At 43.3% G+C, this 13,940-nt stretch overlaps 1 protein-coding gene across 4 annotated transcripts in view; it reads right to left on the bottom strand.

Annotated features, from left to right (window-relative positions):
* Positions 1 to 233: 233 nt before the first annotated feature.
* Positions 234 to 13,940, bottom strand: part of gapvd1 (GTPase activating protein and VPS9 domains 1) — a 35,235-nt gene continuing 21,528 nt past the window's right edge. The window contains exons 13-29 of one of the 4 annotated variants that reach the window (XM_030059590.1): positions 13,684 to 13,821; positions 12,142 to 12,276; positions 11,284 to 11,403; positions 10,860 to 10,937; positions 9,611 to 9,957; positions 9,325 to 9,412; positions 8,503 to 8,535; positions 7,753 to 7,824; positions 7,501 to 7,638; positions 7,280 to 7,406; positions 7,021 to 7,133; positions 6,088 to 6,247; positions 5,717 to 5,904; positions 4,750 to 4,963; positions 4,132 to 4,204; positions 3,800 to 3,997; positions 234 to 3,455 (exon numbers count right to left, since the gene is read on the bottom strand). In XM_030059590.1, the coding sequence (XP_029915450.1) occupies positions 3,315 to 3,455; positions 3,800 to 3,997; positions 4,132 to 4,204; positions 4,750 to 4,963; positions 5,717 to 5,904; positions 6,088 to 6,247; positions 7,021 to 7,133; positions 7,280 to 7,406; positions 7,501 to 7,638; positions 7,753 to 7,824; positions 8,503 to 8,535; positions 9,325 to 9,412; positions 9,611 to 9,957; positions 10,860 to 10,937; positions 11,284 to 11,403; positions 12,142 to 12,276; positions 13,684 to 13,821 (2,363 nt within the window). In that variant the 3' untranslated portion in view covers positions 234 to 3,314. Of the gene's footprint in view, positions 3,456 to 3,799; positions 3,998 to 4,131; positions 4,205 to 4,749; positions 4,964 to 5,716; positions 5,905 to 6,087; positions 6,248 to 7,017; positions 7,134 to 7,279; positions 7,407 to 7,500; positions 7,639 to 7,752; positions 7,825 to 8,502; positions 8,536 to 9,324; positions 9,413 to 9,610; positions 9,958 to 10,859; positions 10,938 to 11,283; positions 11,404 to 12,141; positions 12,277 to 13,683; positions 13,822 to 13,940 lie in introns of all 4 variants that reach the window. The other 3 variants (XM_030059588.1, XM_030059592.1, XM_030059589.1) reach the window with 3 other exon arrangements.

Consider the following 13,940-nt stretch of genomic DNA (forward strand, 5'->3'; position numbering starts at 1 on the left):
CCACGCATAAATTTTCCTAACATCCAGTCTATTGTGTGAACTGTCGACCAGATATACCTTCAACTGTCCAAGAAGCCACGGCATAATAATAATAATAATAAAACACTATTGCACCTGTACAGCAGGAATGACATTCTCTCCCCCACTTAGTGAATTCATATACATAACGCATCTGAACGCGCACTTGCACGCACGCACGCACACAAGACATGCAGAGAGCACAGGAAGAAAAAAAAACTTCTGCTTCTTTTATTGTTTTTAGAATTAAGAATTACATAATGCATTAATCACAGTAAAGACAAATCGGCTTTCCCCGCATGTCATAATTGTGCAAGCTTACAAGTCAATGTAAAATCAGACATGAGATAGATGGAAAACTCATTCTTGTCTGCTCAGCCTCTCGAGTCTGTTGTACAGGGATGCAGAGCAGGATTGTAAAGCTTTAAAAGGACAGATGTCTTTACTCCGTCTGCTCTTATTCGCCGCTGTAATAACATCTGCCCAGTGGTTTGCATACAATCAATGCCAAGTTACAGCTGCTATCACTGCCATGTAGTTGACCTTCACCTCAAAGTGCTCTCCTGTGTACGGATAACTCGCTGTTATGAACAGTACTTCACTCGGGTCATTAATAGCTGTGGCCAGCTATCATGAGGAAACATTGAAACAAGCCAGGTCCAAATAATTTCATCAGATTTGGTCTGTATGTATTTCTAATTAAAGTGACATCACATAAACATAATTAGTATAGATGCAACCTGCAACTTGATTTTCCAGTGCATGGTTTTCTCTTCAAATTGATTACACAGAATCCGTAGGGAAGTATACTGTATACTGCACATACATAAGGTACCTCAACAAACCAGGTGCATATATATGTATATATATATAATCGTAGAGTGATACAACAAAAACATTTTGCAGATGTAACAATGTCTGTAAATGTCAGTGTTTATCACCTTGAATAGACAAAGAGTTAACAGTCAGGTCCTTAGCTTCACTACCCAAATAATTACAATATCTCAATTACAATATGTTTATGACTCTATTTGTCAAAGCCAGAGGTCGTGACATTTTGAGACGTACTGCTGCATGTCAAATCTTCAGAAGACATTTTGTTTTGTGCAAAATAAATCGTTGAGCTTTGATATGCAAGTATCATGGACACAAGAAAGAAAGCTTGGCATCCTCTTGCAGTTTCAATTACTGGCCTGAGGCAGATACTAATCCTATTGTACTGTTTATCATGATTGAGAATGTACAGACCAATGACATCATGCAAGAGGAGGCAGAGGGTCATCCAATCGCACTCACTATACCATCTTCTCACACACTCACTAGACAAACCTTGCTCATGGACTACACTGACCACTTATCATACACTGCAAGTCAGTAACGGGTCAATAGTGTTGATTATTTCTCTTTTATCCTACTATCCTACTGTGTATTGTGCTGTCAGGTCATTTACTGTGAAAAGTAAGATTATTTAAACTATGATACATGTGGCACATGTGCACACAAAAAAGAAGCAGAGGATTTCAAGAGAAAAGAGTTTTAGTAATTCTGGATAAATACAGACATGCTTGTTTAATATTTGGAAGGATACTATGACACTGGGATATCACAGCACGCCAAATTTGAAAAACAAAGTAACGAAAAATAAGTGCACATAAACATGAGTCCCTTTCTTGAACTTATGAGGAGGTAGAGAGCTAATCCAATAGTTCACTAGTCTGCCCATACTGACACATGTAGTATCTCAGTAATACGATCAGAAAACTAACCCTAAAATGTCTTTGTTCACTAACAAAGGCTTGTGTTATTTAAGAATGACTCGACCATAACAAGCATCACAGCAGGTCAATATCTAGCCTTCTTTCTTAACATGCCCCGTTGTATTACTATGAAAAGGTGTTCAATCTACAGCAAACCTTTGACCAGTGCAAAATATGATCCAGTACTCCGTTGTCAACCAATGTAAGACAGTTACTATGTGCAGACCGAGATATCAGGCTCATTGGTTTCAACTCTGAGGTAGGATCTAGAGTATCAAAGGGGATATTGTTCGAACCCAGTACACAAGTGCATTAAAGGGACCGAGCCATCACAATCTAATATGGTGATGCTCATCTTCCTGCAGCAAGGGTTAGACAAAGGTTTCTCAGTGAGACGTCGTTGGCCCATTAGAGATTAGGGGGGCGGCGTGGGTGGATAATGTCCCATCTATGCTGGGTTAAAAACACAAATGGAAAACTCAAGAGGGAAACTTGGAAAAAAAAAAACAAAAACAAAAATAACTACCTGTACAGAGCGCCCCACCTCAAAGGCACTATTTTCAATTATTTCCCAAAACACCATCGCTACTCCAACTGTGCATGAGCTACTCAGTTATGACCCTGTATCTTAACTGCGGCAATCGCCCAGCTTCGCCACCTGTGGGCTACTCCTTGCTAAGGTGCCTTCCATGTTGAAGCCTTTCTAGCAAGTGTATTCCAATTTCAATACTTGCTTCAGACATCTTAAATGGGCGTGATATGCACTTTCATTCTTAAAAGCAAGATAAACAAAGCATTAAATAGAATTACAGAAATAAATACATTTTATTTTGTTTAAATATGTGGGCCCTCATGTTCGAATTGTCACTGACAGACGTATTTGGAAGTAGGATAGAGTGAATGACCAACATTTCATGAAAATAAGCTGCCCTACTGTTTGATGTACTAACATGAGTGGGATGCTTTTTTATGAATTGATCTCAACATACACGAGTCACCAACTCAGTAAGCATCACTGTAAATCCCCAGGTTACAATGCATTTAATGAACATTAGATCGCGTAATTTAACTTGGAAGCCCTTCCCTCTCAATTGGAAAACCGATTCCAGGAGAAAAGAAAATCAGTGATCACATCAAGGAAGCGTGGTCCCTTTTCATCAGATTATCTTTTGTGTTGATTTAATGTTATTACGATAACCTTGGATATAAAATTCCTAATACAGATGCCAAAACGTCACCATGAATGAAAAGACAAAGAGATAAAAGGAAAAAATCCAAATCAGCTGAACTTAACATCTTGCCATTAATTCCCAAGGCCTTTTTCCGCCATGGCCAAAACCTGGATTTGTCCACATACATACAGTAATCATATATACTTTGTAATCTTTCAACGTCTCTGGCTATGTACAAGCTATACAAATAGAGAGCAGGCTGAGGGCCAGGTTTTCTGAGCTGTGCAGAGGGAGCAGTTGGTTGGGACGTCTCCCAGTCTCCCGGCTCCTTCCCCCGCAGTCTGCCCATACAGGTGGCTGTTCTGCTTCACTTGCGATCGTCGATGGTCTTAATGAATTCCACCGCCGCGGTGAACTGCATCCACCAATAGCACTCCTCCCCACTCAGCCGGCTGGCGTAGAAATTATTGATGTACTGAACGGTGGACAGCAGGCAGGGCGGGTTTGCCTGGAGGGGAGGAGAAGTGGGGATGGGCCCACATTAGCCGTTGAAAGAACCTCACGCAATGCCATACAGATTACGACCATAAATATGTAAATATGTAAAATATGTCCGCACAGGTTATCAGACATCAGTCTTTATGGGACCTCACAATCACAATTCAATTATTTAGGTGAACAATATTCTAACTCATCATTATCCTCAACCTTTAGTCATCAAGGAGTCAATTAATAACCAATATGAAAAAGGCACAAAACCATTAAAATTGAAAAATCTGTTTAAAAATACAGTTAAGAAATGGGTGTAATGCCAGCATAATGTGGATGAATGAAATAGTGGCCAAGGCTCACCCTTATGAGCACAAAGACTAGCACAGGGACAAAGTCATCTGCTCCAGGCACAGAGTCTTCATTGGCCAGACTCAGGAGGTTCATGATGGTGGAACACATGCGCAGTATGCACTGAACTTTGTCTCGAGGTGTCTTGTAGGCGTTGATGGTCCTGATCTCAGACTGTGCAGAGGGCCAGGGAGCCTCCTTCAGGTAAACCTGCAACCATAAAAGTCACAACACTCACACACTTCTCAAGACTTTGTGGACCTACCTGGATATTTCTCCCTTCTCTACACATGCTCATATCATACATCTGATAAACAGATCGGTGAATGTCAGCAAGCTGATACCTCTGGGATTTGAAGAGCTTTATGATTGGCCGTTACAACTTTTGAGAGCCGCTGGATATGTTCATGGAAAAGTCTGCAAGGAGAGGAAAAAAAATTACTTTGTGTGACAACACAAAGTAACCCTAACCCAGATTATGTCCAGTACCATATCACATATGTTGCAACAACATATGTGACCAAATTATTAAAATAGTTAACCTGACTGTGCCCAAGATGCAATGTGTTTAAAGCACATGAATCGTAATTTCTGTTGCACCAAAGCAATGTCAACGTTTTTTTCAAGAGTTGGAGAGACTGAAGACAACAGATGAAACACAATGACACAACCTGGTGTACATTAATAAGCCAAGCAAAAGGTCCTACTCCAAATTCACAATTCATGTTACAATTTAGCTGCACACACAGAAGACAGAGACATAGTTGTACTTTATTAGACTATTATTAAAGATATTATTTTAATTCATAAGCCTTCTGCCATGAAATGCAGGTACGGAGGAGAGAAAAGTAATTCCACTGTAACAACATAATTCCCAGTAAGATAATTTTGCAGAGAAAACTGGACCAGTGCCTGTTGAGGCAAGCAGCCTGTGTGGCACTGGAGTCATCCCAGCTACTCACTGGTCTCTGAGAATATCCCCGTCCTGGTTGGGGTAGAAGGCCAGTTTGAAGATGCGGTTCATAACACTGCGCTCAATAGCCATCTGGGCGTCCTGCAGCTGGTCTTCGCTAGCATACTGCCAGATGGCATCACGGGCCATGGCACCGTACAAGTAGCGCAGAAAATCCTCCACTGCGGCCGTCTTGTCATCGGCTGCTGTGCACCCCTGGAACGCTGGAATGGAAACAGAGGAAAGACATGGCAAACATCAGCACATTACACACATCTTAACATCTGAAAGTATTTAAAGGTTAAGTGTTGATGGTGAGGTTGGAAGTGACAGTGTGCAGCCTTGCACTCATAATGAAAACTGCTGAGGGAAAGTTGTCAAAGCAAATTTTTGATATTCATCTTGAAAAACACCCTGTTTTTCACAGCCTGCCCCAGTACTTCGGTTTAGTTTGGATGATGATTCAAACATTTCCCTTTAAAGGACAAATGATGACAACTTTGATCTGGGTGGCAAAACATTTGAGTTAATTTTTTATGCAATAATAATCCAACAGAGTATCTGCTGAATATTGTACCTTGAGGTCTATGTGTAAAGTGAATGCATGAGGTGTACACTATGGAAAGGATACCATTCTTTGATTACACAAAGAGGGAAACCATGAGCTATAGAAAGTCAACAGCACACAGGTTTCCCTGGTCTTTGAAACATCTGCTGTTGTGTTACTGTTAATGGTTTGGGAATGGACTGCTTTTATGTTTGGATCTGCATATGTTGTGTGGTTGTCATCACCCGGTTGCCTGTGTTTGATGAGTGAAAAACACATAACAGACACTGTATACTATAACAAAAAGGAGCAAAAAGATGGAAATGGCAGGCAGGAAAGTGTCATTGTGCTTTGAAAGCTAATGGGCATGGCCAACTGAAGAGCAAAAAACTTCAATATGACCAATCAGCAGAACTAAACGTGGATATACCCTTAATGAATTCCAGCATCTTGGCCTCCATGTGTTCAAGAAGCAGCCGAACACAAACAGTGGTGAAGTAGCGGTTGGCCACCTCCTTGTCCCTCAGCACTCTCTGGAGGAGCCTCTCCAGATGAGCCTGGGACGTCTGCAGGCCTTGACGACACCTGGTCAGATAGGCTATGTACGGCGCCCGCTTCCTACAGGGACGACACGCACACACAAATACACAAATTGTTTTTTATTGCCGTTATACTGCACACTACATCTCTGCAGTTGTCAAAAACAACATTATGTACTGCACAACAAAAAGATAACATCATGAAAGACCCATGGAGTACTCTAAGTGAGCTTGCATTTTCTCTCCAGGACCCCAGAGTTACCTGTAATCCTCTGCTATGGCAGCCAGCAGCTTCCTGCAGGTGCGTGCGTCGAAGCGGCTAACACAGCGTGTGGTCTCCTGGATCTGGGCCATCTGGTTCTTATCCTGGAGGTTGATGGCCTCTGCTAGCTGGACCTTCAGGAAGCAGACGATCTCATTGTCTGGGAAAGGGGACGGTAGGGAGACAATGTTAGATACACTGCTTGCCGCTCACAAAGGAGAGGCTGGTTGCTGTAATCTGATCAGCCTGCCGCCTCCACACGAGAATGTGACTGATGGCCATGAAGATGCAGTCTTATGGCTTTGCTGTTAACCATTTCAAAGGATGTCACTCCCTATTCTGCTGCTATTGTCCTGCTTCAGGACATGAAGGAGAAACCTTGCAGAATAGCTGCAAGAAAGGGTAAGTGATTGAGGTCTGTCTCATTTTGTGCAGCTTCAAATGTTGTGGTAAACTGTTTGGTAATACGAATGTGTGTGTAAATAGGGCTGTTCAATTATCTACTTTTTGTGCATATGGTGGTTTAATGTGATACACTATTGAGCAAAAAAAACGAATTCTTTCTCAGACATTCTCAGACAGTACAAGGTACAAAACCACTGATTCATTAATATGACTGAAGAGATACCCTTCAGGTAAAAATGACCATGTGCACCAATGTAGCCTTCATAGCAGTCCCAGTTTTAACTGCTTGGAAACTGCTCAAAAACTATTCCATCATCAGAAAGCAAAAATAAATAAATAAATAAATAAAACAGTGGTCTCATAAATAGTCATTTGAGAAACAAGAGCTTTATGAAAATTGAACTGTACAGCAAAAGACAAAGAACAGGATGCAGTGCCTCTTGAGGTAGTAATGCAGGGCAGATTCAGAAGAGATTCAAGATGGGGGGAAATGAATGATCGTTATTTATATAGTACAGCCTTGTCTACCTTCAGGGTCTGTGTGGTCAGGAAGCCCATTTCTTGTGGTGGCAGGAGTCATGATGGGCAATGCCACTGAGTCCGCAGAACATAAGGCCAATCTCAACTTCTTCTTGGCATCACTGAAACAAGGGAAAAAATACTGTCATTATTTCAGTGATAACAATGTGCTACACTTAGACAAGGGAAGCTAAGATTTTGTGAGATGGTCCAAGATATTCATGGGTGCTTGCTTTGTGGTTTTTCTGCAGGATTTTGAATGTCTGACCTGAAAGAGAACTTGGAGTCATGCTGCTGTGCTGTTTGGCTGGCCGAGTCTGGCAGGTCGTCCGCAGAAATGTTCTGCAAGGCATCATCTCTGGGAGAGTCATGCACACTCTCCTCAACACACAGATCTGTCAACACATAAAAAACAAAATACAAATTTCTCAACTTCATCTAATACAAGCATGTGTGTAATGTAAATGTGTCTTAGCTGAAAATCCTGACCTCCTGCAGCATCATAGGCAGCTCCAGCTGTGGCTCCATCACTGGGGCTCGTCCTCTTGATATTCCTGTACTTATCCAGGATATCTTCAGCTGCCTGGGCTTGACAGTTCTGCCTGGGCAGCGGGTCATCTGACAAACCTACCGACATACAGGACATGACACCTCTGAATTAAACCCACCACAGTGCACATGTCCACATTTTGTCCCTGACTCAGCAAATCGGAAGTATGACGACAATAAATCAGGACAGACCTTGTGGGACACGCTCATGGGCCAGATCATCTTTCTCCTGCTTGTCCCTTTTCCGAAAGGCTGCTATTGGAGCTGTGGAAGAGAGGGAAGTAATGACTGAGTTGGAGGAGTGAGGCCATGTTAAGTGTCACTGGATGAGAGCCTGATCATGAGTCACCTCTTCACAGCCCATCAAAAAAAGCACGTTAATCAAACTCTGGTACTTTTTCATGGGTTTTAGAGAGACTAACAATCTCAATGACAGATGCATGGCATCATACCACTAAAACAGTCTAGTTCAGTACTGCAGAGAAAGCAAATAAAAGCTGAAATGGTGAATAAAACCACTGACTGATAACAGAATATCACTAAAGGCCCACTGTACCTGATAACAATTCAAGACCTAGATTTAAAATCAGCCAAGTGAGGCTCATCCTATTAACACCAAGGTGCTGACAGGACAAGCATAAGACTTTTGGTACAGGCACTAGCTCTAGCATTTGATGGATCCCTACACAGGAGAAGTGGGGAGGGAGTATCTACATTGATATTCTGTGTTCTCCATACAGTAGAATGGCAACATACCATAAAAAAGGGTGGCCGACAAAACAAATGCATGGATGAGGAGTGTGGGGATGTCAGCTGTGGCTGCACCATGTCACATCACAGCTCTATCTAACACAAAGGGCCACGTCTAAAAAGCAGCATGGCACGCAGCCACTGGCTCCAGCAACTAAGGCTAGCTCAATGACGACAGCATGAAAGCGTTACCTGGGACTTCACTCTCAGCCGTCCAATAAAGCACTGTGAGGAACACAACAGACAGGGTTGGCCTTTCACACACAGGCTGCCGCTCTGTGGGACGACTGTCTACGCATCACCATGCAGAGCAGCAGAACAAACACAATGGACTCTACAATGGTGGGAGGTTGGTGGTTTAGACTTCACAGCCCTCTACTTTTCCAAGTGCACGCATCTCCATTTTATGAATACCAGTTTAATGTTTACTTGAGGACCATCATTATCTCAAAGAGTAATAAGCAGTCATCTTGTGTGCGCACAGCTCATTATTTCCCAGACAGATGTATGAGAGATGGTTATAGAGTTGAACTGCAACAAGAGATGTGTCATCTATCAGTGCTGATGACAGAGAGGTCTATCTAATGACCATTAGCCGCTGGCTGACAGCACTGCTGGGAGGGCTACAGCCGTACTATCTACCCAGCTAAAGCCCCTCTGATGACTGATTAGCTTTGAAAAGTCTAAATAAATCTGCAGCTAGTGAGACGTGAGAGAAAACGGTCTGGACATGTCTCTGGAGTAACTTTCAACAACAAGAAACATCATTTTCCAACTGGAACATCAGCAATGGACTGGAGAACATGGATCATCATTCTCTTTCTCACGTTACAAATCGTTTTCGCTCTGCTCTTTAAAGTGTGATATTTCCTGTCAGATGTGATTAAGAGAACTTTTTTGAGGAAAAAAAAAAAACATACAGGAAAGTAACAATACAATCAAACACAGATCGCTTTGAAATCTACAAAAGTTCATTTTTCAGCATAGAAAGGAGGACAAGGTTTGTTTCCTTACCTTTAGGAATGGCTGACACAAAACGTTTCTTCCACCATGGTCTGTTGCGATCAGACTTCTCATCATCACTGTCTTTCCTGTCCTCAACCTTTGCATGGACATTTCCAAGTTACATTAAGAGATAAGTATTTAGTTTACTACATACATACATACTACATATGAAATAGCACAGACAAAGGAACAAACAATTTATTTATTTGGAAGATTTTTAAGTGGCATTTGTTTTAAGAAAAAAAAACAGTTTTGTCTATGGTAAGGACAGGGAGTGCTGCTGCAGTTAAGTTACCTCTCCTTTCAGGGAGTCCTTGCTGGGAGATGAGGATGGCCCTAAGGCGAAGGCTCCAGCAGGGTCACGCTCTTCAACCGCTGCCCGCCGGTTAAGGCCAGGGTCGCTTGTGGGCCTGCGGCCGGGGCACACGATGTCAGAGCTACGGCTACGGACCAGCCTGTCAGGGAAGGAGTGGCGCTGCTTGGTGTGCTCCAGCTCAGCCTGTGCCAAGCAGTGGGGAGTGAAGAGAGAGTGGCGGGGCTCCTGCCCCAGGGCACAGGCTTCGGGGATGGGAGGGTCGGGGGGAGGGTGAGGGGGTCTGGCATAGTGCACTTTAGGCCTCACTATGGTTCCAGTGGAGGAGCCTGGAGAAAATAAAAACACAGGACGGAGCAAATATAATGACTGAAATTGAAAGACTGATGAATTTGGACAGTGACCTAGAGCACAATGTTTGAACATCCCTGTGTGCTGAGTAGTCGCTTACCAGACCATAAAAAAGAAATTAGAATATTTCCCAACAACTTGCATGGAGCAATATTCCTATCAGGTGAAGATCAGAGTGAGTAATTGGTATCATTTGGCCACTTAAACTACTCATTAATGTATGACTGCATTGTTCAGAAGATTCACTAAGAGGTACTTAAGACTGTGAATATGGTTCTGTAACACCACATCTCACCTGTTTATAAATGGAGAGAACTGTCGACAGACAATATAAAAAACAGCAGAACGCTAAGAAAGTGGGAGAGAGTGCTAGAGAGAGCTGTTAGTGGGAGATAAGCCCTAGGTGTAGGTAGGCCACCTGTTCCAAGGGTAGACTCTCTCTCCTGAAAAGATTCCAATGGCAACCTCGTGCCATGATCACAGTGGGACGAGGGGACAGTGCCAAAGAGCCTGGGGTGAGGTCTCTCAACCTGTCATCCCTTCACCTTGCCACAGACACTACCATTCCTCTCTCAACATCCCTGCTTGTAGTTGCACTGAACAGTCACGCTTTACAAAACGCACAGAAGAAAGAGTAAAGAATTCAAATGAAAATGTGCAATACTGAATGGGTGAAGTGAAATCACATTCCTACACATTTCACTTATAATAATGTTGTGTCCAGTAATTGGGGTAGGGCCTGGGTGAGGGGCACAGACGCTCTTTCGGTTCATTTCTCAGAACTCAAGCTGTTCTGTGAGCCCACAACATTAGGGCAAGGCTTAATGACACTCATTTCCAGCTCTGATTGGCTCTTGAGCATTCTGGGAGTGCAAATTACCTTCGCCAGAGGAGAGGGGATCGAACATGGCCAGTAAGGAGTCGGCCTGCGAGGGCGGAGATGTCAGATGGTGCGCTCCTGTAACAACATGAGAGAATTCTCTGTATTTAGACAAATGTACATTAGTTAAAATACTTGGTTTGTAATGAAATGTTAATGATAACAGCCTGATTTTCAAACTGCCCTGTTTTATGACAAACTCCCCATGCTCAAAAACAAATATTCTTCAATCTTCCATTACAACTTTGAGTAAAAAATTGAAAATGTCCAGCACAATGACCGAGTAACACAATTGATTCAGTTAGATGTTGGTGGCAGCTGTGTATATGACAAGGATTGATAGCTTTAGCTGCTGCTGTTTTTGACCAGGAAGACAGTGGAATGATGGCTTCGCTAGCCTAGTGGGGAGGTGACACTCTCCTACCGTGGCCTGCCTCCTCCCCATCTGGACTGGTCACAGAGTCCTTCCCTCCAAAGTCTGAGCTGCACTCTGACCGCAGGTCTTCGATCTTGTTGGGAATGTCTTCTGAGGTTGCGCTGATACCTGCAGCACAAAACACACTGTGTTGACATTCAGGACAAAAGCAACTCTATATCACCTCTACAGTGAGATGCCACAGCTTGGAAGAAGTCAAGAAAGAGAACCTGCATGCTATCTGTTCTCAAAGCTTTTATTATGGCTCAGAGTAAAACACCTAAGGATGCATTTTTTTCTAGACTATGCAGTATGGTCTCTCTCAGATGGAAACCCACTGGGACCTCTAAATTGGTAGCGTAAGCTCCCATGGGTCAGGGGGAAGACACAGATAAGAGTGATCATCGGACACAGACTATCCATCGGCTAGTTCCCCTGGGACGTTTTCCTGCGAGCTGAGCCATGGGCGTCACCGCTGGCTTCTTAATCTGGGATACTACTTCATGCATGTCAACATAGCCTGTCCACCTGAGCCCACAGCAAAGACAACCGGCATTAACCCCTGTGTCCTAGTGAAGAACGCACACAGACCCTACTACCCTGGTTAACAAGCAGTCTCAGCAATATGACTCCTCTACACAGAATCAAAGAGAGAGGCACTTTACTTTAGTTCATCTTTAACCTTGCACAGTAATTGACAGCAAAAACTCTAACATTTTAAAACTGACAAAAATAGTTCAGAAGAAAGGTAGAATACAGAGAAAAATGCCCAAAATAAAAAAAGAAATAATATGTCAGACATAATGGCTGCAAAACAGAGCAAGATAGAGAGAGACAAAGATCAAGAAATTCTAGATAGATTAATACCTGAGACAACGCTGAGGCCTGGTGTGCTGGGTCTGGAGCTGACCTCTCTGACTTCTGTGTCATCTGAGGTGCTACCAACCCCCGAGCAGCTCTCCAACTCCTGCAGGCGCTCCTCCTGCTTCAGGTCTGGGGCCTCTGCGAACAGACATGCACATAAAAAAAAAAAAAAAAAAAAACACAATGCCCTGTTGAGTGGAAAAAAAGTCCCGGAAAAGTATGTATTTTCCTCTCTTGCAGTTTGGACAATCAAAGTATAGTTTAAAGGAAATACACAATCTGTATTCTACTCTGTATCTCTACTCAAGACAGTGTGCTGCAATGATAGGCATCTCATCCCCCCTCCCTCTGTGTGAAGATTATTGGGTAGCCAAGAGAAGCACATATGCATGAAATCAAACAAAGCATACATTATCATGTCTTATAACTGCCAAACAAAACCATAAAAGCTAGTATGGCCAATTCTTTGGCTACCCAATGGAGCTGTTGGGTCGAACCCAGAGGCTCCATACTAACAGCAGTACTCATTTGCATGCTCGTTAGTAATAATGTGGTGGTGAAGTGCTCTTCGGAGTGTAGTTTTCTGCTGCCTAGCCATGAAACAAGCGCTCTACTCCAAGCGAGCCTCCGATCGTGCTATTACAGAGCAGAACAGGAGCAGCACACGGAACAAAAAGCAATCAAGACACTCATGCATGTCATTCCGACGCTGCACATATTGAAATGGTGTACTGCTTCAATTAACATAAGGCCCAGGCTTTTCCAAGAAACACTTAACGCTGTTAATAAAGCACTCTGCTGATTTTCACAAAACACTGGTTTTCAAAAGGAGGGGGGTGAGTGCATAATCTCTCATTAATGAAAAGGTTTGGACTGAAGTGTGTTAATTTAGCTAGAACAGATATAGAAGGTCTATTCCATGATTTACTGGGTTGTATTGATATTAGCCTTCACACAGTGACATGATTGTGATACTGACGCCTCAAGAGGACCACAGCAGAAAATGTAAGCAGTAAAACCTGTGTCAGAGCAATGTGACGTTAAGACTAGATATTGGTGAGTCTAGCCAGATAAAGGGTTTGACACCATGTAAACTGACTGAGGACAGCTGCTGTCCTTGCGCTTTTCCTCCCCACTGCTCCACCACAGGTGCAAACACACCTGGAGGTCCCTCTAGGGAAACCCTGAGCTGCCTTTTACTGGCACGTGCAGATCTGCCCTGAAAGACAGGCAAGTGCACACAAACATGATGACAGATGCATGCACACATCTTTGGTATGGAATGCAGTGCAGCCACACCTGGTGTTTTCAACCCCCACCACACACAGACACGCATACATACACATATGCATACACACACATGCGCGCAAACACCCATTTGAGACTGTCATGGAGATGTAGTGCATAAATCAAGACAATAACCAAAACAACAGAATGATTATGAGATATCTGAAGTAAGAGAATGAAATGGACCTTTTGCAAGGTATGACAGTTCTAGCTAGGAAATAAACTCAGCTCCTGAAGCACATGTGCCAGAGAACCCACCTGAGTCACTAGGCAGGACCTCCACACTCCAGGCCTCGCTGGTGGTCTCTGAGATAGTGGATCCATAGGGATCCAACAGTACTGAACCCGAGCCAGGAAGACACAGCAGGCTGCCTAGCATGTTCTCCACAGCTGCCCCTGAGCACACAAAGAGAGAAGCAAAGAGTTAAGCCACTTCCACACAGCCTGAAACTGCTTTCTTGGTGTTTTCACAAGCTGTGGAAAAGTGTCGGGCCAGCGAGTCACCTCCATAGTCA

The sequence above is a fragment of the Myripristis murdjan genome, chromosome 9 (genome assembly GCF_902150065.1).
Source record: "Myripristis murdjan chromosome 9, fMyrMur1.1, whole genome shotgun sequence".
NCBI lineage: Eukaryota > Metazoa > Chordata > Actinopteri > Holocentriformes > Holocentridae > Myripristis > Myripristis murdjan.